The sequence below is a fragment of the Cucumis melo genome, chromosome 8 (genome assembly GCF_025177605.1).
Source record: "Cucumis melo cultivar AY chromosome 8, USDA_Cmelo_AY_1.0, whole genome shotgun sequence".
NCBI lineage: Eukaryota > Viridiplantae > Streptophyta > Magnoliopsida > Cucurbitales > Cucurbitaceae > Cucumis > Cucumis melo.
The window spans coordinates 24,726,333-24,751,375 of record NC_066864.1 but is presented as its reverse complement, the minus strand read 5'-3'; the positions used below and the strand labels follow the sequence as shown (position 1 = coordinate 24,751,375).

At 34.6% G+C, this 25,043-nt stretch overlaps 2 protein-coding genes across 5 annotated transcripts; one reads left to right on the top strand and one right to left on the bottom strand.

The window, feature by feature from the left end:
- The first annotated feature begins 8,029 nt into the window (after window positions 1-8,029).
- LOC103485994 (uncharacterized) lies at window positions 8,030-12,539 on the top strand. Its single transcript, XM_008443775.3, has 11 exons — window positions 8,030-8,897; window positions 8,987-9,054; window positions 9,202-9,284; window positions 9,625-9,724; window positions 9,816-9,901; window positions 10,048-10,130; window positions 10,647-10,774; window positions 10,867-10,968; window positions 11,411-11,704; window positions 11,791-11,913; window positions 12,018-12,539. Exons 1-11 carry the CDS (start codon window positions 8,279-8,281, stop codon window positions 12,399-12,401), a joined length of 2,070 nt encoding a protein of 689 aa, XP_008441997.1. The 5' UTR covers window positions 8,030-8,278; the 3' UTR covers window positions 12,402-12,539.
- Window positions 12,540-15,397: 2,858 nt separating this feature from the next.
- LOC103485995 (FH protein interacting protein FIP2) lies at window positions 15,398-23,047 on the bottom strand. Of its 4 annotated transcripts, none has more exons than XM_008443776.3 (11): window positions 22,856-23,047; window positions 22,200-22,309; window positions 21,841-21,975; window positions 21,399-21,554; window positions 19,297-19,380; window positions 18,898-18,944; window positions 18,734-18,807; window positions 16,397-16,455; window positions 15,890-15,949; window positions 15,738-15,818; window positions 15,398-15,629 (listed from the first exon to the last, which is right to left on the bottom strand). In XM_008443776.3, exons 1-11 carry the CDS (start codon window positions 22,896-22,898, stop codon window positions 15,576-15,578), a joined length of 903 nt encoding a protein of 300 aa, XP_008441998.1. In that variant the 5' UTR covers window positions 22,899-23,047; the 3' UTR covers window positions 15,398-15,575. The 4 variants fall into 4 exon arrangements, with proteins under 4 accessions (XP_008441998.1, XP_008441999.1, XP_050944137.1 ...); XM_008443777.3 differs by having other exon boundaries at window positions 15,398-15,626; window positions 22,856-23,038; XM_051088180.1 differs by having other exon boundaries at window positions 15,398-15,626; window positions 18,734-18,944; window positions 22,856-23,039.
- Window positions 23,048-25,043: the final 1,996 nt, after the last annotated feature.

Genomic DNA, 25,043 nt, shown 5'->3' with positions numbered 1-25,043 from the left:
AAAGAGTTGAGTCGTTATAATTAATTGGTATCAAAGTTAAAGAGATTTGAAAAAAAAAACACCTAGAAAGACTAGGGAAGGAATTTTAAAAAATGGCATCAACGAAAAATAAAATAGAAAAGTTTAATGATATAATAATTTTGATGTGTGGTGTGAAAAGATTGAAGCAATATCTTGCATGTTTAAGCAAAAGACACTCAAGGTCTTGAACGACAGCTAAAATTTTACGCTTGACACTCTCTAAAGAAGAAAAACAAATATGGAAATAAATAACCTATAGTGCTCTTTCTAAAAGAATGTATCAATACCACATTTAATTTTCAGGCTAATCATTCATAAAACTACAAAATATAAAAACATTATTACGAGTAAAACTGCCAAACTCTATTGTATAACAAGATGTGTTTAGAAAAAAATAGAGAAAAAATGTTTGAAGCAAATATAGTAATTAGATTTAAAATATAAGTATTTATAATAACATTTTAAAAAAATTTATAAGTATAAAATCTATTAATAATAAAAATATTTCCGAAGAAATTTGATTCGTGGAGTTGAACTTGTGTTGATGTTGTATTTACGTTGATTTGATGCGATGTGGTTCGATCTCTAAAATTTGATCCTCTGATTCTCTCTCGGCTAGATGCTTATGCTTGATTTGAGGAAGCGAAGCACGTGATGTTCTTGAAGTTGGAGTCTTGGAAGAAATCTTGTATCTTCAAAGGAGTTTCAACCTTCGAGGGTGTTCTTGAAGTTGGAGACTTGGAAGAAAGCTTGGAGCTTCAATCTACGAAGGTGTTCTTGAAGTTGGAGACTTGGAAGAAAGCTTGTATCTTCAAAGGAGCTTCAATCTTCGAGGGTGTTCTTGAAGTTGGAGACTTGGAAGAAAGCTTGGATCTTCAAAGGAGCTTCAATCTTCGAAGATGTTTTTGAAATTGGAGTCTTGGAAGAAAGCTTGTATCTTCAAGAGCTTCAATCTTCGAAGGTGAGAAATTTTTGACTCCATAAGGTCTAGAGAGAATTCTAATGCCCCCTTTCAAGATTTATGCACATGTATGGGTGGGTGAATCTCGAAAAGATAAATTTAAAGTCCAAATACGAGCATTTCTTTTGCTCAATTTGACATATCCAATTAATCAAACTATTAATTTAGTACATAAGTTTGATTTTAATTTGAAATAAGGGTTGAGATATGACCAATCCTTAATTTGAGAAAAGTTTAAGCCTTTGTCCATAACTTATTTTGTTTTGAGGATAAAAATTTGATGATATTTTTTTTTATAAAATTTGGAACCATATTTTAATTTGAGACAAATATGAGATTTCTAACATACTTTAATTTGACCTTAGATGCTGACCAATTTTAATATTGGGATAAAATGACCAAATTAATTTTGAGATAAATATGAAATCTCAATCTTGGGGTAAAGTTGGATTTATGGTTTCAATTTAAATTTAAGATAAGATAAAATCTAAATTTTAATTTTAATTTGGAGGTAAAATCTAAACTTTGAGGTATTCAAATATGTTTAATTATCTCAAAAAGTGGAACTCGAGATTTTATTCCAAGATAAAATAACATAAGATAATTCACTTTTAATTTTATTTTATTATTTAATAATTTCAAATCCTTTTAGGAATTGGACTTGTTAGCCTTATAAATAGACCCATGCCTTGATCATTCTTTACTCATCAAGCAGAACAAAGGTACGAGAAAAACTTCTCTTTCCCCCCTTTTTCTTCTTCTTCTTCTTGTTTTTTTTTTTCAAACCTTTGAAGGTCCAATACAAGTATATATGACTCATCAATGTCCTACTTCTTTAACCGTCAACTTCTTAGGGTTTATCCATGATAGATACGCAACTCTATCATGACACTCTTGCTTCTTAGGGTTTGTTCATGATAGACACGCAACTCTATCATGACGCCCTCGTGCTTCTTAGGGTTTGTCCATGATAGACACGCAACTCTATCATGACGCCATTGTGCTTCTTAGGGTTTGTCCATGATAGACACGCAACTCTATCATGACGCCATCGTGCTTCTTAGGGTTTGTCCATGATAGACACGCAACTCTATCATGACGCCATCGTGCTTCTTAGGGTTTATCCATGATAGATACGCAACTCTATCATGACACTCTTGCTTCTTAGGGTTTGTTCATGATAGACACGCAACTCTATCATGACGCCCTCGTGCTTCTTAGGGTTTGTCCATGATAGACACGCAACTCTATCATGACGCCATCGTGCTTCTTAGGGTTTGTCCATGATAGACACGCAACTCTATCATGACGCCCTCCTGCTTCTTAGGGTTTGTTCATGATAGACATGTCACTCTATCATGATGCCCTCTTACTTCTTAGGGTTTGTCCATGATAGACACGCAACTCTACCATGACACTCTCTTGCTTCTTAGGGTTTGTCCATGATAGACACGCAACTCTATCATGACACCCTCTTGCTTCTTAGGGTTTGTTCATGATAGACATGCCACTCTATCATGACGCCCTCTTACTTCTTAGGGTTTGTCCATGATAGACACGCAACTCTATCATGACACTCTCTTGCTTCTTAGGGTTTGTTCATGATAGACATGTCACTCTATCATGACGCCCTCCTCCGTCTACTTTGCTTCATATATTCTTTGCTTCAAGATCATGTCATCAGCACTAACTTGCTTCCGGTGAACTTTATTGGCAGAACGATGCTTGTCCGGAGTCCGACACCTCGTAGTACTTTCAGATAGAAATCAACTAAGAGAGAGATGGACTTGACTGTGCCGCATTGAAGATGAAGATCGACTGCGCCGCATTGAAGATGATCCATCGTGTGTGCTGCATTGAAGAGGATGATCGTCTACGTCGTGTTGCATTGAAGATGATGATCGTATATGTCGCATTGAAGTGACGATCGTCTGCACTGCGTTATTGAAGATGAGTATCGCCTGCGTCGCGTTGCATTGAAGATGATGATTGCCTGCATCCTTCTACATTGAAGATGATGATCGCATGCACCACACTAAAGATGATGATCGCCTGTGTCGCATTGAAGATGATGATTGCTTGCGTCGCATAAAGATGAAGATGTTGATCGCCTCGGCTACAACACATGTGAGAAAATGAAGATGATGCTCTTCTCGGTTGCAACGTTTTAAGATGACGATCTTCTCTGTTGTAATATATTTGAGACGACGACCTTCTCGACTGTAACATTTTTTAGACGACGACATTCTCGACTACAACATATTTGAGACGACGATCTTCTTAGTTGCAACATATTTGAGACGACAACATTCTCGACTGCAATATACTTGAGACGATGATCTTCTTGGCTGCAACATATTTGAGACGACGATCTTCTCAGCTGCAACATATTTGCGATGACAAGCTTCTCGGTTGCAACACATGGAAAGATGAAGATGAAGATCCTCTCTGCTGCAACAAATGGAAAGATCCTCGTCTGCAACATATCGAAGAGGAGTAGAGCTCGCTAGTCAACATTTTAGAGAGAGGCAAAGCTGCACCTGCAACGATGAAGTTTAAAGCCTTTGAACTTGAACTTGAAGAAGCAATGACGAAGTTTCTTGAGGAAGATGAAGCTAGCTATCTTAAGAAGGTAGACAATTAAACATCTCTGTCGTCACCAAAGAAGCCACCGAGGCCTAGCTACGGTTCATAAGAGTCTGGAGGCTACACACAAAGATTTTAAGAACTTTAAGGGGAAGCTTTAACTTTTGCCCCTATTCTTTTTTTTTTTCTTTCGTTGTATTCTTGTAAATGCAAAATTTTTGTTGAATGGTAATGAAAATGTTCTTATTCTGGTGTGTCTGCTCCTGAATTTCATTTTGTACTCTTTATGCATCCTTTACTATACGCTTACATCATCACAACGAAGAATAATATATATGTATATATATATATATATATATATTTGCGTGTGACTGAACTTAGAGTGAACTTTAAGCTGCCTACGTACCCTTTTTTATAACATAGGGATTAAGTCATAACGTAGTTCAAATTTTTTTTTTAGCCATTCACCTTTTAATCTCTTGTGGGCTAGAAGCACCATGCAGTTTAGGCTCTTGCGATAAGGAGCTTTGCATATTTAGCAACTTTTATTTTCATCAAGAATTTTCTCATCTCCTTCGTTTATGGGATTGGTGAAGATAATAAATCTTGGTTTCACGGTCAAGGAACCTTCTATATTTATGTCAACAGAAACTTTCCTCTTCATGCGTGATGGAACACGACTGTGAATCTTATCGTCACCATTTTCTCCATGAAATGGTTTTGCCTTCAAAGACTTCATCTTTCTTTGTTGTTGATCGTTTGTCATCTTTAGACGATCAAAAGAAGATGTTGAAGGTCGATCTTTTTTCAATGTGGAGATACTTAGCCTTTTGAAAGCTGAAGTTCGAGTGTAAGTATACGTTGGACATTGGTTTTCTTCTTCTTTCGTGGCCATACTCAATCTTTGAAAGACTGAAGATCGAGTAGTTAAAGACTTGATACGATCAAAGACAGAAGTCCTTTGCTTAATTTCATTTGAATTGTCTACTTCTTCGTAAGAATCATAATTGTTGTTGACTTCTACTATGCTGGTAGTATGACATGCAGTGACTTCTAGTATTTCTTCTGGATGATCCTCAAGGAATCTTCTTGAAAGGAATTCTGCCAAAGTTATCGACCGTCGAGGTTGGAGGAAGTCTTCGTCTTTTCTTTTGATGGGCTTAGGCTTCCACATCTTCTTGTTCCTTCTTCCCTTCTTTTTGTGGGAAATGTTTTCTTTTGAATGCTTTTGATGAAAGTGCGGATTCGTTTGAACGAAACTTGTTTGTCTCTCTTTTTTATAAGCAACGCCTATCCATTCTTCACCCTCATCCTCAATAGGCTCTTCTTTGTTTTGAGAGTTCGACGTCATGATTTTTTGTCAGAATCGAACAAGTATAGGTTCGAAAGTCCCAAATTGAATCAAACTTTCCCTTTGATCATAAAGCAGTATTGATGGCGGAACTTGAAGTCATATTGACTGCAACATGATTTGTTTGAGCTACTTCATCAATATTCAGCTCAATCTTATTTTCACGGGCCAACTTTAGAATTAGCTCCTTCAACACGAAGCACTTTTCAACAGGGTGACTAATGACCCGATGATACTTGTAGTAGTTAGGATCATCTACTTTTCCTGCTTGCTCCAGTCGTTTACATTCTGACAACTGAATAAGTTGTTTCTCTATTAATTACTCCAACATGTCTGCAACATCAGAGTCAGGAAAGGGATAAACTTTTTTCTGTCTTTCTCTAAGAGTTGGGTGTCGCTTTTCATCGCCATCATGATTTCTTTCATGTTTTGTTTCTTCTCTTTTAGAGAAATATTTCAATGGAGTCTCTTGGACAACCATAGACTCGTTTAGGACACTATTTGCAATCTTTTTAGTGTCATTGATTTCATTCTTGTCACTCCTCGTTCTTTGAACCAAGAAATCTTTTGTTCCTCTATTGGCTATACTCAACTCCATATCATGGGCGCGAGTTGCCAATTCTTCAAACGTGCGAGGTTTTATTCCCTGTAAAATATAGAGAAGTTTCCAGTGCATACCTTGGGTGCACATTTCTATTGCTGACAATTCTGTGAGCTTGTCTTTGCAATTTAGGCTTAGAGCTCTCCATAGATTTATGTAGTCGATGACTGGCTCTCCCTTCCGCTGTTTGGTGTTTGTAAGCTCCATCATGCTTACAGCACGTCTGGTGCTATAGAAACGGTTGAGGAACTCCTCTTCTAATTGTTCCCAACTGTCAATGACTTCTGGCTCCAGATCGGTGTACCACTCGAAGGCATTTCCTTTCAAGCTTCGAACGAATTGCCTGACAAGTTGGTCTCCTCTTGATCCTGCATTCTCACATGTTTCGACGAAGTGAGAGATATGTTGCTTTGGGTTGCCTTTTCCATCGAATTGCTAGAATTTTAGAGGTTGATACCCAAGTGGCATTCTCAAGTTATCGATTCTCTTGGTGTACGGCTTAGAGTACATGAAAGTAGTTTGTGGCGGTCCTCCGTACTGAGCTTTAATGGAATTCGCGATCATATCTTGTAGCTGCTGAACTGAAAGAGAAGCAACAGAGACTGATTGTTGTTGTGGTTGGTTTTCCTGTAACACATTCTTTCCTTTATCAGTAGCTTTGACAACAGGAGTTTGACTTGACTCAGCAGTTTCACGAGTCCGTATTTGCTCCCTAAAAGCTGTGATTTCATGGTCTCGTTCCTCCACAGCTTTCATCAGGAAGTTAATTTTCCTCTCCATCTCTGTCATGGCAGCTTCGGTCATTATATCAGCCATCATGACAGACTTCACGTCAGGATGTGCTTCCTTCTTTGACTTGTTAGAGGCAGAATCAGAATTATCATACAAAGAATTTTCCTTGATGACAATCCCAGCTTTAGGAGACTCAATCAATTGCTTGAGAATTCTCTGAGCGACGTTAGAACCTTGATCTTGCTCTTGAGTGATTCCTTTAGAACGACTGCGGGTGATGGGTCCTGTGTAAGCGTCGCTTGCAACAGAAGAGTTAGACGCAGCCTTCTTTGATGCCATTGATTTTCTTATAGATTTGAATGACGAGAGAGAGATGAGAGGTAGAGATGTCCCACTGGACGTGTCAATTTGTCCACACGAGATTTCTGGAGAAATTTGATTCATGGAGTTGAACTTGTGTTGATGTTGTATTTATATTGATTTGATGCGATGTGGTTCGATCTCTAGAATTTGATCCTCTGATTCTCTCTCGGCTGTATGCTTACGCTTGATTTGAGGAAGCGAAGCACGTGATGTTCTTGAAGTTGGAGTCTTGGAAGAAAGCTTGTATCTTCGAAGAAGCTTCAATCTTCGAGGGTGTTCTTGAAGTTGAAGACTTGAAGAAAGCTTGGATCTTCAAAGGAGCTTCAATCTTCGAAGGTGTTCTTGAAGTTGGAGACTTGGAAGAAAGCTTGTATCTTCAAAGGAGCTTCAATCTTCGAGGGTGTTCTTGAAGTTGGAGACTTGGAAAAAAGCTTGTATCTTCAAAGGAGCTTCAATCTTCAAAGGTGTTCTTGAAGTTGGAGACTTGGAAGAAAGCTTAGATCTTCAAAGGAGCTTCAATCTTCGAAGATGTTTTTGAAATTGGAGTCTTGGAAGAAAGCTTGTATCTTCAAGAGCTTCAATCTTCGAGGGTGGTCGACTTCAGAAGTTGAAAATTCTCTTTAAACCTTCTGTAGTCAAAAATTTCTCGCCCCCACAAATGAAGAGAACTCCTCTGTTTATAAAGTTCCCTGTTGGGCTTTTATGGAAACGTTGTTTTGGTCCATGCACCATACCCATGGGCTCAATCACATAGATTTTGGACTCAATTGAATTTTAGCCTAACTAAATAATATTTAAGTGAACCAAAATAATTAATTTGATCCAATTGCTAAAGACACAGAATTGTTTAATTTGTCTTTAAATTTAATTTGGGACACATGTCAAATTTTTAGTTAATCTCAAATAAAATTGTTTTAGTAAATGATGTGACAATTTGTGATTGGTTCCAAAATTTCTTATTCAACCTTGCTCTTTCCAAAAGAATGTATCAATACCAAAGTGCTCTTTCCAAAAGAATGTATCAATACCACATTTAATTTTTAGGCTAATTATTCATAAAACTACAAAATATAAAAACATTATTACGAGTAAAACTGCCAAACTCTATTGTATAACAAGATGTGTTTAGAAGAAAATAAAGAAAAAATGTTTGAAGCAAATATAGTAATTAGATTTAAAATATAAGTATTTATAATAACATTTAAAATTTTTTTTATAAGTTTTAAATTTATTAATAATAAAAATATATTAATAAAAGATGATGTTACAAATATCGATTAAAATCACACAGGGTTTATTCGAAAAATTAATTTGCAAAATAAGTTTGAGCCAAAGAGTAGAAAGTAGGGTTGGTTCGTGCAAATTTGCATGGAAAATAAATGGACAGCGAGCCTGAGGGCACTATTACTATTAGTCTAAATTTCAATTCGGCCTTAAGAAGAGTGATCTCTACAATTTTCCCTTTTACATCCCCTTCTCCGCAAAAACCCCTTTCCTAAACCTCCTCCACCCACCCTCTTCACCGTTCTTTATCCCCGTACTCCCCGACGCCGCTTCTCTCTCTCTCTCTCTCTTTTCATCTTTGTTCTCTTGGTTTTTTCAAATTCCCCAAATCCAAAACTGAACTGTCTTCGCCGGTAGTGTAAACAGGAATCTGGCGGGAATGGGGAAGGAGGATGCGAAGCTCCGGTCTCGGACCAAGTACAAGGGAAAAACGAAATTCGAAGAGTATTTGGATATGGAAACGGGCATGCGAAACCCTGGGTTATCTGCTGAGCAGGACTTGGAATTGGAACGAAAACTTGCAAAGAAATTGAAGGTCAAGGCTGGGAAGTTAAGGGGAGAAGATGATGGTATCAATGTGTTATTTGAAGGTATCCCTTCCATTGTTGATTTCCCTGGGGAAGAAGTATCGCAATTTTCTGAGGAGTTTGCTGTTGAGGAAACTAAGAAGAAGCCATTAGGTAAAAAGGGGAAGAAAAGGAAATCACTAGATCAAGCCCTAGATATAGAGAGTGAGTTAACTACTGTTGTTGAGGAGGAAAATGCTTCGAAGAAAAATAAGAAACGTAAGAAGAAGAAGAAGAGGATATCTGAAAAACTTGAAGATGTAGTGGCAGAGGAAACTGCTGGTGATGAATCTATGCCTGTGGAATCACATTGTGTAGAGGCTGCAGTGGATAAAGTTCCTGCCAAAGCTCAAAAATATGTTGCTCCTAACTTGAGATTGCAGAAAGGAACTGAGCCTGAAGATCATACTCAACTCCGTCGGCGTGTTCGAGGTGTGGAGGTTGTATGATAATGGATTCATTTTTCCCCCTTCTTGTTTTTTAATTTGAATGTAATTTGCATTGTATTGATTTTTCATCAGGTCTTCTAAATAGGCTCTCTGAATCAAATATCGAATCGGTTACAGGGGAAATGTCTACGGTTTTTCATGTATGATGTTTTCTTCTATCTTGTTTCCTATTTTTCTTGAACGTCTGTTACAGCCTTACTAAGCGCTTGAAACTTGTGATCAACGGTATCTAGTCTCTATTCGATTTAAGCTCGTCAGTAAATCTATTGTGTTGTATCAATTTGCAGTCTATTTCTCGCAGCATTGCTTCTCAAATTATTAGTGATGAGGTTCTGGCATCTTGTTCCCGTGGTCCTCGAGGCAACGAACAGTTAAGTGTTGTTTTTATATTTTTATTTGGCACTTCTATCTATTGTTGTTTATATATGTTGAATGTTTTTCTTTTTTAGAATATGTGGTTAGATTTTACTTGGATAAAAGTTTGATATTTAACTTCTCATTCATCACTTCACTATAACTTTTCCCTATAATGGACCCTAAATAAAAAATTTATTATGGTTAAGAACATTGGTTGACACAATGTTGAGGAGTTTTTCGGCTGAATTGGTCAAATTTGAAACTTCGTATAATGATAGCTGTTGACCGTTTGTTTTTTGGCTTTCTCTAACTTTTGACGAACTCCTTTATTTGTTTGTTTCTTCTTGTTCAAGGTATGCTGCTGTATTCGCCTCTTTTGTTGCAGGCATGGGTTGTTTGGTTGGTACTGACTTTAGTGCAAGGCTCATGGCTTCCCTTGCTAAAACATTTGAGGTGAGCTTGCCTGCTAAATACATCATTTAATTATTTGGTTTTGAATGGCTGTAGAAACCTCTATTAAAATAATAAATACTTTTTTTTTCAGGATGAATACCTCAAAGAAGATAATCTATCTTTGCGGAACCTTACACTATTGCTTTCCTACTTATGTGTATTTGGGGTTTGCGCCAGGTAAGTAAATATATGCACACATTATGTATTATCATGATTTTTTTTTTTCTTTTTGTTTGTTTTGTGTTATAGTTTGTACAACCTATTTCATTATACTGGATGCATGCTCGTCTTTCTAATAAGCATTTTTTCTAAATACTTTTCAGTGATCTGATCTATGATTTTCTAATTATATTGAGCAAGCGGTTGACAGAAATTGATGTATCCACCATCCTGACAGTCTTACAATGTAAGCTGATTTCAAGCTTATATATTTAAATATAGCATCATCTCCTTGTTAATCCACTACTTGAGTTTCTCTTCAAATTGAGATTTTGTCTTGTTTAAATGTCAAGATGTCAAATATTTATTATCCCTTTTCCTAATCGTTCCTAGATATTTCCTGAACATTATCAGACTCAGGATGGTGCATGGTGTTAAAAGTTGTGCTTGGATTTAACCACTGGTGATGTTTCTTTTTCAAAAAAAAAAAAAAAAAAAAAAAAGATTTAACCACTTGTGATGGATAGTAGTTCATAAATTTCGTCAATAGCAAAGGTTGCTGACTTTGATGGTTGTTCACTTTCAAATATAGAATTTGAATATTATATTGTCGATGGATGATAATATAATGGACTGAATATTCTTAGCTTCTCAATTCTTTTATATTCTAACAAAAATATTGGTCTTGAACACTTAATATATTACTACAAATTGCTGGTCATGGGAAATTGATATATAACTTAAATCATCTCTAATTTGATAGGTTGTGGAATGAAAATAAGGGCTGATGATCCCACTGCAATGAAGAGTTTTATTGTCAGTGTTCAAAGTAAGGTTAACGAGCTAAAGGCAGCTTCTGGAAATGGTTCACAAAATATCAATGGGAAGAGAGTGAGTCTCTATTAGTAGCATTTTATTTGCTCGAGTTTTTTAATTTTTAAAATAATTTTGATTTTCTAATATTATGACATGGATGCATGCAGATGGAGTTCATGCTGGAGACTATATGTGACATCAAGAATAACAAGAAAAGATCTAAGGATGATCCAGCCCACCATACAAGGATAAAGAAATGGCTACAGAAGGTTTATCTTATTCTATTTCATTGGCTTGCATTGCATGTTTGTAGTTACATTATTTTGTAGTGCATAGAACTTAATTTGCTAGATAATTGTTCTGTATAGAGTAAACATTTTACTTCAAAGGCAGACTTGTTCACTTGTAAGGTCAAGTTGGATAGTTTTGTAGGTCTAGTGCAAGGACAAGAAAGATTCTCAATATCGAGTCTCTCTTTGAACGCATGCAACGTTTTAATATCTTAGTTAAGTAGTCATGATGACTTTTCCTATATTCTCCCATAAATGTCTCTTACTTTTTGCATGTTGCAATGCTAGTAGGCTAACTCATCTCGGTTTATGTATAGAACAAAAAGTGAGATTCTATGCTTGAACTACCTAACCTTGCATTGTTGATTTTGATTGCAATCTGACCTTTTCTTAAGCCTCGTCCTTTAATTATTTTTTTCAGTTAGGAGTCGATGATATTATAATTAGAGGGATTAAATGGAACAAGTTGCTTGATCCTGACAAGAAGGGGCAGTGGTGGTTGTCTGGGGATTTGACAACAACATCAGACAACGTCGAAGAGTTTGCCAACACTATTGACAAAGAGGTACTTGAAGCTCAAAAAATGCTTCAGCTTGCAGCTGCACAAAGAATGAATACAGATGCTAGGAAAGCGATATTTTGTATTATAATGAGTGGAGAGGACTATGTTGATGCATTTGAGAAGCTAATTAGGTTGGATTTATCTGGAAAGCAGGTTGGTGGAATTTTGTAAATTTTTCTAACCCTACCTCCAAATCATACCTTTTATTATGCTTACCGTCTCCATGTTGTTGTCTACAGGACCGGGAGATCGTGAGGGTTCTTGTGGACTGTTGTTTACAAGAGAAAGTGTTTAACAAGTACTACACTGTTCTAGCTTCCAAATTGTGCGAGCATGAAAAGAACCACAAGTTTACATTACAGGTAAGTTTTTTGCCCCTTTGGTCTATACTCAGTTTGGTTAATGAAACTTTCGATACAGTTGCGAAAATACCAACTTCTAACTATGCCACACCTAATCTTCACAGTATTGTTTGTGGGATCAATTCAAAGAACTGGATACGATGCAACTTATCAGGTCGATGAATCTTGCAAAGTTCGTCGCCGAGATGATCACCTCTTTTACTCTCTCACTTGCTGTTTTGAAGTCAGTAGATTTGAGTGATATTAGGCTGCTAACTCCAAAGAGGATTATGCATTTCCGTATGTTGTTCGATGCAATTTTTGAACGTCCTGACAAGCTGATATGGAACGTGTTCACTCGAGTTGCTGTTAACCCTGAGCTTGAACCTCTTCGAAGTGGTATGTTGTTCTTCATTAAAGAGTACGTGATTAAAACTAGTAAAGTTAACGCAGAGAAGTATAAGCTTATCAAGAAAGCGCTTAACAATGTTGAGGGAATACTTATGTGAATTTTGGAGTGAGAATTAGAGTTTTCAAAGTTCTCTTTTTGATCTTACTTATAGACTTTCAAACTGCTATTTTATAGGTCAAATTATTTCTTGAAGGTTTTAAATCTTGGAGTAAATTATACATAGGTTTGATACTAATTTTTCTGTGCACATCCAACACTTGTTAAGATTTTTGTAATTTCTTTTCAGTTGTTTGCATTCTCGTTGGGGTCAAAGGTTTAATTCCTTAATGTGTTTGGGATACACTTTCCACGAAGTGTCTTATTTAAAAAATAAATTATTTTAAATTAACCACTTAAAATAGCTTTTGAATTGTTTTTTAAACAATTTTATTAAGAAAAGACTAAATAAAAATGAGTCTATTTTGTATTTTAAGAATTTGATTTAAAATTCAATACTTTTTCTAAGGGGAAAACAATAATAAAAATAAAAATTGGAAGTAATAGATTATTATATTTTATTAATGTTTTCAAATAAAAATATCTTCTTTTTTTAATTATCTAGGTTTAATAAAAAGAAATGAAAATTACAATGTGAGAAATATTTTTTTTTTTGGTATTTATCAAAATAAAAATGAGGAATGAGAATAAATTATGAAGTCTCAATTTAAGATTTTGATTCTCGTGTTTAATTTAAATTCATCATTATTTTGTATGAAATCTATAATTAGAATTGAATTATTAGTTAATGGAATGTACTAAAGTCACCAATTTTGATATGAATGTTCGTTCATGATAAAGAGTGTAGTGATTGGTTGACACATGCACAATTATGAACCAATCACGACCTAACTAATCACCTTCATCAAGTGTTTCGTTGGAGATATAATCATGGAGTAAACAACAACAAATAAAATTTAAATCAACAATTCTCTTTTGATTTCGTGAAATTCCATTGTTCAGAAGATACGGATGAGATTCCTAAATCTTGCTCTCATTTGAGTTCTTATTCATCCTACAATCACCTTCTCGTTCATCTTCTCAAAGTTACTATACGTATTATTGCGTTTTCTCTTGTTTCAACTTCTACCTTTTCTCTCTTTAATCTCATAGTTTGTTTTGCACAATGTACCCTATATATATATAATGTTATCGTTAAATTAAATTTGTAACTGTCCAAAACACAGTCTCACAAAAAAGAAAAGAATCCTTTCAATAGTATTTATGTTTTATATCAATATGTATATGGGTGAATCCATTACCAAATTAAGATTTAAAATAATTCATATTTATTGTGTAATTTTGAAATATAGCAAAAATGAACCCACAGTCCATATAGACTACTATTATATATAAATAATTTGTCATTTAACATATTTCCAAATTTCAAGTATAAAAATTTGAATAAGCAAGAAAATAAAAGTTTGAGTCAATAATGAAATTATAGCATTTTAATTCACGTCAATGCATTTTAATTGATTAGAAATATAAAAGAATATACAGTTAATTATTTATTTTATCATAGTTTCAAAAGATGTAAGTATTTTGTTTCGATTTCAAATGATTTCAAACCCAAATAAATTCTCCAAAAGGAACCGTAACTCATTCTCATACCCAATTCCCTCGAGTTAGTAAACATAAGGCTTAACTTATACAAAGATTAAATGTTCAATGTTATATTAGATACAAAATTCAATTTTACGCCTAATAAATTGTTAAATGTCATGTCAATAACGTATCCATACATGATCTATCAAATACATCAAATGTTAATAGGTACTTAACATATTTAAAATTTAGAAGGTTTTTTAGACTCAATTGAAAGTAGAATAGACGTATCAATTTTTTTTTTTTAATTCAACAATTTATTAAGTACAAATATAGAAGTTCAATGACAAAACAAGACTATACATGTAACTTAACCTTAAAATTTTAACTAAGAGTACTTTGTTAAAGTTTGAGGGATTGAAATGTAATTTCAAGACTTCACGTAATTATTACCAAATGAACATAAAGTTTAAAGGCCAAAACTATATATTTAGAGCAAACTAAATTTGTTAAAAGCAAATTGGAAATAGGCCAAATTAATTTTATGCTCTCTCAATTATGTTCAACCAAAATATATACATATATATATCTTTGACATCATCTAGACGCATAAAGCCAACCTACCTAGAATAAATGAATAAATAATGATAATAATGAAAAAGACATACCTAACTAATCAAGATGTAAAAACCCAGTAGAAGATTTAAAACAATGTGATTAACGATTTTAAACGATGTGTTCAAACTCAAATTGTAGTTTGATTGAGTATCAAACGACCAAAAAAGGGTAACTCATGTTGTCTTTGTCCCCAACGAGCACTAAAAAAACAGAATGATACTCGATCCTTCACCTAACCATCATTGATTGTTGGGCATAGTGAGTAATTAAGCAGCCATTTGGATTCACTTTTGGAGTGTTTTCTTTTTTTAAAAAAAAAAAACACTTAGAAACACTTTAAGTGTCATTTGGTGATGGTTGGAGTGGATTGCACCGATTCGAATAGTGGTGTGTACAACTAATAGTTAAGTATAGTAACTTTTTAAAAATCGTTTTTGCAATCAACATTTATTATTTGCTATTGTATTTACTACTTTTCACTTATAGTTTCTTACTATTTTTCACTTGTAGTCTCTTTTTTTCTTTGTTGTAGCATTTACTATTTCCTGCTCAAATAAACAGTTTATATTCCAAATACTAGCTATTATAACCATCCAACTATTATATGACTCACTACTATAATAACCTACTCAATGCCCCAAACGTCCTTTAGGAATTTAATTCAAACACGGCCTAAAACTAAAATTTATGATTATTTGGATTCCAGCATTGCAAAATACTAACCATCAATATGAAACAAGCATGAAATGGATGGTCAAATCATGAAGCAGCAGCGAAGTATAAAAACTAAAAATTGGAACAGTCAACAACAAATGACCTAAATATAATACAGCAGTGTAGGAATATGTGAGTGTATGAGTAATGATTTGGACGGAGAGAACGGTGAAATCATTTGTAAAAATCTGGTAAATAATGATCAACCAACTGATTTTAATCGTCTATAAGCATATGCTTAGATTTGCCTTAATTTAATGGAGCAGGGAAAGAGAATGGCACTATCTGTATATACAATAGAAAATACTTAAAAACTATAGATATATTTCTTAAGTCATGCACCTTTAATGCTTATTCACCTGATTGCTCCCAGTAAATTTGCTCCATCAAGTCTTGCACCTTCCAACTGCTATAAAATTAAGTAGATCCAAATAAAAGTTTGAAAAATAAAGGAACTAAAAGAGAATGAGCATGAACAAAGTATATGTGGTTTTACAATTCAACCGCCTTTACTTACAGTGTCTCTAAGATTCACATATCGCAAATAGGCTCGTTGTAGGTTTGCACTCCTCAAGTTGGCGTTAAGAAGTTTTGCGCCCTATAAGTAGTTGAGGTCAGGAATTATTGTTTACAAAGCTGGGGGAATAAAGTGCAACAAATAAATTTAACCTTCAAATTAGCTCCTTCGAGATTAGCTCCCTCCAAGTTCGCATTAGTTAGATCGGCACCCTGAATTTTTTGCAATAATGGTAAAAGCATTAACCCCTATGATGTGAATCTAGCTTACATTCAACCTGTTTTATTTACGGCGTCTAAAGTACATTTGTCATTCGGATATTCCCAACTCCTGAATGAATGAAGGCGAAAAATGGCCAGGAAGGTAAAGCAAGACCTTATTTGAAAGGTAAAAAAAAGTATTAGGATACTACCAAACAAGAAAGTCATTCGAGAGAGCTACACCCTACCAAATCCTTGACTAGAAATGCCACTAAAATCTTCTCACCTCTCCTATCCCTAACACCCTCTATTCTATTAATTATCAAATGAAGAGTTGAATCTTTTGGTAATATCCTCAGCTTTTGGTCTTGGAGGACGCCTTATATTTTCTTGATGAAATAATCCTAATCCAGAAAATTATAAAGGTACATAAAACTTAAACAAAACCATAAACCAAACCTGAAGGTGTGCAGAGCGTAGATCTGCTCCACAGAAGCTGCAATCAACCAAACAGGCATCTGCAATATGACACGAAAGATTTCTGAGGGGTAAAGTAAAAATACTAAAAGAAACAAAGAATATGCGCCATAGTTCTTTAAAAAAAAATTAGTAATATTATTATTATTATTATTTGGAGAGAAACCTATTACAATCAATTTGATGGTTAACGCTTAAACTTAACAGAAGTGAACCACTTACTGATAGCAGATTAGAAATAAGTTTTTACAAAGACAAATAAAGTAACAAAAGAAGATACAAATTACCAAAATTAAATAAATAAAATGATCTAAATCCCACCAAACACTTTGGAGTGTTTGGGACGTGGTGTGAATTATTATAGTTTGTGTTTGAGATGCAAATTATTACAGCCTGGGTTGTTATAACCTGTGTTTGGATGCAAATTATTATAATTTATGTTATAATCTGTGTTTGGAACGTAGATTATTATATTCTAGGGAATATCAAAAGTGTTTTTTTTCACTATTTTTTGTTTGCAATACACATTTTTTTCTAAAATTATTTTATTCAATTTCGTTAATTATGTAGTTCATTTAATAAATTTAACTTTAATCTCCATGATGTAATTTCCTAATTTGGTTACATAATTCTAAACATAGGCTTCATATTAACCTCATTAGCTTGAAAATTAAGTGAATATATTATTATAAACTCCAAAATAATTGAAATTAGGGAGAAAAGAAACATTCCAAAAGAAGATTAGAAGTAAATACTTTAGTGTATATATATATTTTTTATTATTTCCAATAATATATAAAAAGAAATCTAAACATTACAAATAAATATACAACTTACAACCTTACAATAAAATGTAAAAATAACTACTGAACACATTAGCTAATAGCTAGAGCTATTTAATTCAAATTATTAACCAGTTGAGTATATAAATTAAACCGATAAAATCTTCCACGTCAGGTTAGTTAGACAAATTCTTGATGAAATTATATTTTTCCAAAGCACATCTGGACTATCAAACACCACAATTAAAATAAAATAATATATATACATATATATTGAATGACACATAAAATTTATATCATTTTTCAAGTCTAAGAACACCGTAAAACTAGCTATTATATTTAATTATTTAGACAAAAAATAAAAAAAAGAACGCAGAAAATTAAATAAACCTTGAAATTATTATTTTTGTCTCAACTTATATTGGTTGGAAAATCATATAGCCCATTCAATGTTGTTGAAGAAAAGGATCCATCCAAATAAGCAGCTCTCTAAACCGCCAAATAGATTTAAGAAACGATTCCATGAAGAATGATGATCAGACGGGGAGGATCAACGACTCAAAACAAGGAGAAACGATTCGGAAGAAGGGAGACAAAGGGGAGACAAGAAGGGAGACGAAGTTGATTGTGGAGAAGGGAGATGAAGTGGATCATGAAAGAAAGTAGACGAAGTGGAAAGTGGAGTTGAGAGAGAGTGGAGAATAGCGAAGGATTAGAGTTATTTTGAAATAACCTTAATCCTTGGTTATTGCATAATATGTGAGCTTCGGAGTGGGCTAATAGAATCTTTAAGTTTATAAAGTAGAATCTTTCCTTTCCCTATAAACTAGACATCTCAAAACCATTATGGATTGGCCTAGTGGTAAAAGAGGGAGACATAGTCTCAATAACTAACTAAAAGGTCATGAGTTCAATCTATAGTGACCACCTCCCTAGGAATTAATTTCCTACAAATTTTCTTGATACCCAAATATTGTAGGATCAAACAAGTTGTCCGGGAGCACTAGCTGGCTCGAACACTCACGGATATAAAAAAGAAAACTAAACATCTCAAATTTAGATAAGCTACATTAATTCTCTCACACACACGCACCATGGTTGTGTGAGAAGCAAAAGACAGTATATCAACGAAGATAAGAAAGTCTAGATAATGAGAAATCCAACCTAAATCAGAGGGAAAGATGGTTATGGAAAAGAAGATCCGAAGATCCAACTCATCAAAGCATCGAAGAAAATACTATACAAAAAGAAACCAAAGCAAGAAAGTAATATCTCATTAGCCAAAGGACTTTATTTTTAGGTTGTGTTCTCCACTTATGTCTATCAAAATTTTCTTTCACTAAAAATATCCCAAAGTGATAAGTTAATATCTAGTTGGAACAAAACTAGCATATAATGTAATCAAATATGACGAAATCTTGATTGTGAAACAGAATTAGATCGTCCAGTAAAATCAAGCAAAGAACTGACGGAGAAATACCTGTCAAAGAAAAGACAAGTGTGAGAGAGAATTGCATAGTGATAAAAGAAAACCTACCTTGTAAATTAGCACTTTGAAGATTAGCAGCTGCTAACAAGGCCCCACGAAGGTTTGCTCCAGTAAATTCACATCTTTCTAGGCAAAATACAATTATTAAAACAATCCTCAAAAAAGTTAGAAAAAAAATGTGATGAGAAGAGAATAAAATATTGATTTTATACTCTCGCAAAGTTGCATTGTGAAATATTGAGCCCTCAGCATCCGCGTCCTACGTAACACCAAATGGAATATAAATTAGATGCTTTTGTTAGATACTGTGTGAACTCAACTTTTACAAGTTTAAAACATCTTTCAGAAGATCAATCAATCAAAAAGCAATTATTGATATAAACATTATGCAAAATGTATTATCATACATAAATTTTGGATCATCCTTAAAATATATACTGAAGAGCTTCTTTTCACTAACTACAAGCTTGTTCCTTAATATTGAAGTTTATAAAGAAAATATCCTAACTGTTGCTGATCGAAGATATTTTCCACTCTTCAAGGAAAAAGTAATATTATAAGTTTATAGTGATAGAAGTTTTTGTTGTAGATGGAACTGCAATAGTACATACCCGAAATTTAGCACACTGAAGGTTTGCACGTGAGAAGAACACATTTTTAAGACTTGCATAGCTGAAGTCTACATATGAAAGGTCCTGTACATTTCTTAATAGCAAGCATGTCATAAAATCTTGCATCGGTAGCAACCAACAGATACTTCAAACAGAGACATTTGCAAATATAGCAACAAACATACATGAAAAGCAAATTTTATGAAAATAGCCAAGAAATAAGATAATTACAAAAATAGATATCTTTTTTTCTTTTTTTTTTTTAGAAAAAAGTTGGATATCTAGATTAAGCATATAACTTATTATCTATGGTAAAAATAGAGTTACCTACTTGCCTTTAAAATGTCACACACACACAAATATATGTGGAACCCGTTTCAATGGATAAAAATGAAAGTAGACAAATGGGCAACAGAAAAATGAGAACAAAGAATACAAAAACTTGCTAGCTACAAAACAATACATAAAATATCTCCATAAGTCCAATTGACAAATAACACTAAAATCCTTAAATACAGAAATTCAGAAGGGAAGCCTTGAACCTAAACAAAGGTCCAAAGTCCAAACCTCTAAAAATTCTCCTATTGTTACCACTTTCCTACTTACATAAACACATAGACATTCAAGCACAAAAGAGGAAAATAACTGTATGTCATAGATCCTCCCAAGAGCAACAAGAAAGCCAAAAGAGTGAGGAAAAAGACATCCTTCTTCAGTTTGAGACGCGAGCCTCAGAGGAGCAGGGAGGGAAAATTGAGGTATAGTTTAGGGCCTGACTGCTTTACTTAGAGTTCAAGTTTGACAAAAAAACCGGAATCCAGTGTGTCCACTTTCATATCAGATTAGACCTTTCAGAAATTGGAAACTATGAGAAGGTCTTACACGTGGTAAAAGGAAAAAAAAGAAAAGATGGGGGATTCTTTTACAAGTAGAATATTGCATGAATCAAGGAAGAAAAAGTGAAAGGATTTGATGCAACCAGTAATTTTCCTAGATGCAAATAGAATCTCATTTTTCTAACTCTTGAAAAATAAAGACAAAGGAAGAACACAAAATCTATGTTGAAACCCTAGTATAGGGAGAAAAACCACAATATATATGTTTCTTATTATTTTCTGGTAATAAAATTTTATAGGCAACACAAGCCTAATTAAAAGAATAAAAAATTACGGCAAAGTAAATCTTAACTAGCCATGGGCTTTCATCAAGGCCAAAACCCACTAATTCTAACACTAACTCAAAAGAAATGAAATTCTAAAGCTGAGGCAAACAGGGGATGACTTTGCAAGAACTCCTGAAAGTGTCACAAATAACAAGAAAAGAATAAAATCTTACCTCCCCCAGAAACAAAAAGGATTTCGTTCAAAGAGATTGAAATAGTTCTACCTACGCAAACAAAGGAATATTGTATTGTTTGCAAGCTTAGATGGTTAGCTGAATTTTATTTTTCCCTCACCCCTAGTGGTAAAGAATTCACTCTTAACCTATTCGGTCTACCACTAATTAAGAGAGAAAAGTTGACAGAGAAAACAACAACCCAATTGAGATATCCACTTAAAATCTAAACCTTTCTCTCAGAGGATTATATGAAAACAAAAAATAAATAAATAGTAATCCGAACTTAGGCCTTTTCAAATTATTTTGACAATGAAACCGTTCAAAGTCCTAAAGCATGCAGTAACTTTCATAGCAAGTATGAGAACTACCCCAAGCCACAAAAGCGTCCAAACTTTCCATAATGGTATTTGAGACTATTTTGTGCATTCTCTCTGTCAAAATTTTGGCAATAATATTATAGGTTGGTGGCTGGAGTTATAGGTTTGAAGTCCTTGATTTCATGGGCAACAACTGTTTAAGAACAAGACAGATTAGGTTTCAGTCTAGTGGCCTTGACGATGCCTCTCTCCAGGAACTCGTTTAGCACCTTTAAAAGTCTTCCTTCCTTGATGAAGAGCCTTACAGTTGCCAAGGCTACCTCTTACCTTCTTTGTAATATTTGGCCCGTTATAGGCCTTTTTCTTTGTTGATTCATATATAATAATGAGATTGTTTCTTTTATCTAAAAATTTAGAATCTCATGAGTCAAGAAACTAGAAAATTACCAGCTTGGAAAGATCAAGGCCACAAAGGTTAACCCCTCGCAGTCTAACTTTCTCAGACTGAATGCACTTGATAATATCAACACGCTTCAGCTCTGACTGAGGTTCCTCGTCTTCCTTCCTATTACTTAATAAATCACGGATTCGATCCATGAGTCCCTGAAACAAATTTGTAATTCCCTCTAACCATTAACATAGAAGAAAAAACTACATTACTTGAATAAAATATGCTATGTAGGTTGTACAACTGTATCATTTAGTTCATAAATAATGAATATAGAAGGGAAAAAAAAACAAGCAAAAAGTTCAATAAAGAAACCAGCTCCTTCAACCAGAAAACTAACATTGAAAATAAATATTAACTAAAAAAACTAGTGGAAGTAGGATATGAATCGTATGATTAAGATATCAACTAAATGTTGAACTACAGAAAACGATGACTTACAAGCAATTGATAGTACTCTGCCTCACGCAGAAGCTCTAAAAGGTCAAAGTCAGAAAGAAATGGAACTATGCCATCCCTTAACCAATTGAGAATGTGACGGAAATGTTTCCCATCCCTATCCAAAAAGATAGATCCCTGCATCAAATAAAATATTAATGTTCATAATAGGGACGGAGTAGATTTCCAGGTAAGAAAATCATATACAGAGAAAGTGAATTATGTCAATGAAGAAGAAGATTCCAATAGTCTAACCCCAACCTATTGCCATAAAACCAATTGATTTTTCATTGAAACAAAACAGATTACTTCCGATCCAGAAAAATGAAAAAATAAATGATTTTGACACTAAAAACACACACCTCCTCGGGATCCTGGCATAAGGTATGACGGCCACTGAACATTGCAGCTAGCATCGAATCAGGTTCCCGCAGAGTCAATGTATCTAATGTTGTTCTAAATTTCTTCCCACCTGCAAGTAAGCACGAAAAATTTTACAAAAGAGGAAAATCCAAAATAACCCAGAACCCTCCTCAACTAACGCTAAATGAAAAAATAGAACAGAACTAAAGATAGTCCAATGCTGATTTCCCAGCAAGAACACGTCAAAGATCAGTTAAACTCTTGCATTAATTGTTAACTACAACAACTAAACACGATTATCAGCAACTGAACGTCGAATTTTTTTTTTCGTAACCCAATCGGTAGTTTGTGAAATCAATAGTTTAATTAATTCACTTAAAGCCAATAATAAAAAGGGAAAATCCAAAATAACCCAGAATACTCCTCAATTAACGCTAAATGAACAAATAGAAGCGAACTAAAGATAGTATAATGCTGATTTCCAAGCAAGAAGATGTCAAAGATCAGGTAAATACATGAATCAATTGTTAATTACAACATCCTAACGTTGAAATTCTTTTCAGAAACCAATCGGCAGTTGTTGAAATCAACGGTTTAGATAATTGAGTTGAGGCAATGGAGTGCAAGAGAGTGAGAGGGGGAGAAGTGGAGTTACCAATGTTGAGACGAATGAGAGAAGGATCAGAGACGCCCTTCATTGATGAGGTGAGAGGAAGGAATGTCGGAACTCCGGTGGTGAAAATTGAAATGAAGCAGGAATTGGAGATGAGAGAGAAGGGAAACAGCGAGAAGGAGGTTTTTGTTTTGGGATAATCTAATAAATTTTTGCGATTTTGAAGAAGAAGAATAAACGAAACTTTTTTGTCTTATGAAACACGCTATTTAACCAATTATCGCCTGCCACGTAACAGAATATTTAAAGGGTATTTGCGTAGAGAAAAAAAGGCATGGTATGAGTTTACAAAAACAAAAAAAATAATAATAATACCAAATACGAAATACCAAATGGATTCATGATTTAACTTTGAAATTGGATTGTATTAAGGAGAAAATAGAAAAAATATTGGTTTGGATCGATTTTTATTAGAAAAATCAAGGACCACTAGCATCAATGATATTTAAGCGAAATATAATTGAATATTCAGTACAATAATAAAACAATTTTATATCTAGCACAAAAATTGATAAAAAAAAAAAAACTAAATAATTCATGTCTAACTACCATTTTAAGGTGTTTTCCCAATTTCTCTAAATTTGAAGCTGTTACAATTATTAGAATTAGTGGACTTAGTCCATTGGGAAGATTTACCATAAATATTCTTTCATTTTTTATCTGTTTGTACTTTTCTATTTATTCCCTCTTGTATCTATTGTATGAATATTAGAAAATAATAAAACTAAAAACATCGTGGTTTTTCTCTCGATTCTCGGGTTTCCACGTAAGTCGGTTTCTTGTTTATCGCTTTCAATATGGTATCAGAGCGAAGTAACAACGAAACCCTAGAAAAAAATTTAGGAATCACCCGGACCAAAACAACCTCCGCCGCCGCCGTGGACACCACCATGGAAAAACTACTCCAAAAAATTCAGACACCGCCGATCTATCCAATGGGCCAACCCTGGCCACCGTCCACGCAACCTTCCAGCCATAAATGACTTCACCACCGCCTCTGTCGGGCACGTGGGCCCACGCGCCGCCGTCCTTAATCTCACCACCCATCCTATCCGCTTCTACGCGTCATTGCCTGTCCAACCGTCTCACCCTTCCGGTCATCCGCTGTCGCACGCATCGCCCATGATAATGGGAAACCAATTCTCATTTGTGAGCACTGCAAGAAACAACGACATACCAAGGATCAGTGTTGGAAACTCCACGGTCGGCCCCCAACGTGGATTTTGGACTCGGGGGCCACAAATCACATGACAAGTTTCTCGGAGCACTTTGTCTCTTATACCCCCTGTACCGGTAATGAAAAAATTCGGATAGCCGATAGCTCTTTAGCCCCGATTGCTGGGAAAGGACAAATAGTCCTCATTGACGGTTTCTCCCTCCATAATGTTTTGCATATGCCTAAGCTTTCTTACAATTTGTTATCCGTCAGTAAGATCACTCATGAGCTGCACTGTACAGCTACTTTCTTACCTGAGTCTGTTTGCTTTCAGGACTTAAATTCGGGGAGGACGATTGGCACTGTCCGACATAGCAGGGGACTTTTCATCCTTAATGATGACACCTCCGATAGTAGTATCTCTACGACTAGTTTACTGTCTTCCTATTTTAGCACCTCTGCACATGACTTTATGTTGTGGCATTTTTGGTTAGGTCATCTGAACTTTACGTATATGAAATATTTGTTTCCCCATCTCTTTCTTAAAATAGATGTCTCATTGTTGCCTTGTGATGTGTGCATCTCTTTCCCCTACATCGTGTTTCTTTTTTCTCACAACCATATAAACCCACACAACTGTTTACCCTTATCCATAGTGACGTTTAAGGTTCCTCCAAGGTCACCACCTCATATGGGAAAAGGTGGTTTAGGTGTACTGCTTATGTTCATAGTTTTGGCCCTAATCAGACCAAATTTACCCTTCGGGCTCAGGCTTGTGTGTTTGTTGGGTATTCCCCTCACCAGCGTGGTTATAAATGTTTTCACCCGCTGTCCAGGATATATTTTGTTACTATGGATGTTACTTTCTGTGAGGACCGACCCTATTTTCCCGTTAGTCATCTTTAGGGGGAGAGTGTGAGTGAAGAGTCTAACATGTTGGGGTTGATGCCCTAAATCTCGTGGTCTTGTAGTTTGTAATTGTATATATTATACAAACTTTTTATTTATCTACTA

What these genes read in the sequence shown, in the direction of transcription:
- LOC103485994 (XM_008443775.3), top strand. Translation starts at nt 8,279, where the DNA reads ATGGGGAAGGAGGATGCGAAGCTCCGGTCTCGGACCAAGTACAAGGGA. An exon ending in AAATGTCTACGGTTTTTCAT is followed by an intron (nt 9,055 to 9,201) that starts GTATGATGTTTT and finishes ATCAATTTGCAG; the next exon opens with TCTATTTCTCGCAGCATTGC. An exon ending in AAAATATCAATGGGAAGAGA is followed by an intron (nt 10,775 to 10,866) that starts GTGAGTCTCTAT and finishes GGATGCATGCAG; the next exon opens with ATGGAGTTCATGCTGGAGAC.
- LOC103485995 (XM_051088179.1), bottom strand. Translation starts at nt 22,898, where the DNA reads ATGAAGGGCGTCTCTGATCCTTCTCTCATTCGTCTCAACATTG. An exon ending in TTCAGTGTGCTAAATTTCGG is followed by an intron (nt 18,945 to 19,296) that starts GTATGTACTATT and finishes GGTGTTACGTAG; the next exon opens with GACGCGGATGCTGAGGGCTC. An exon ending in TACGCTCTGCACACCTTCAG is followed by an intron (nt 15,950 to 16,396) that starts GTTTGGTTTATG and finishes CAAAAAATTCAG; the next exon opens with GGTGCCGATCTAACTAATGC.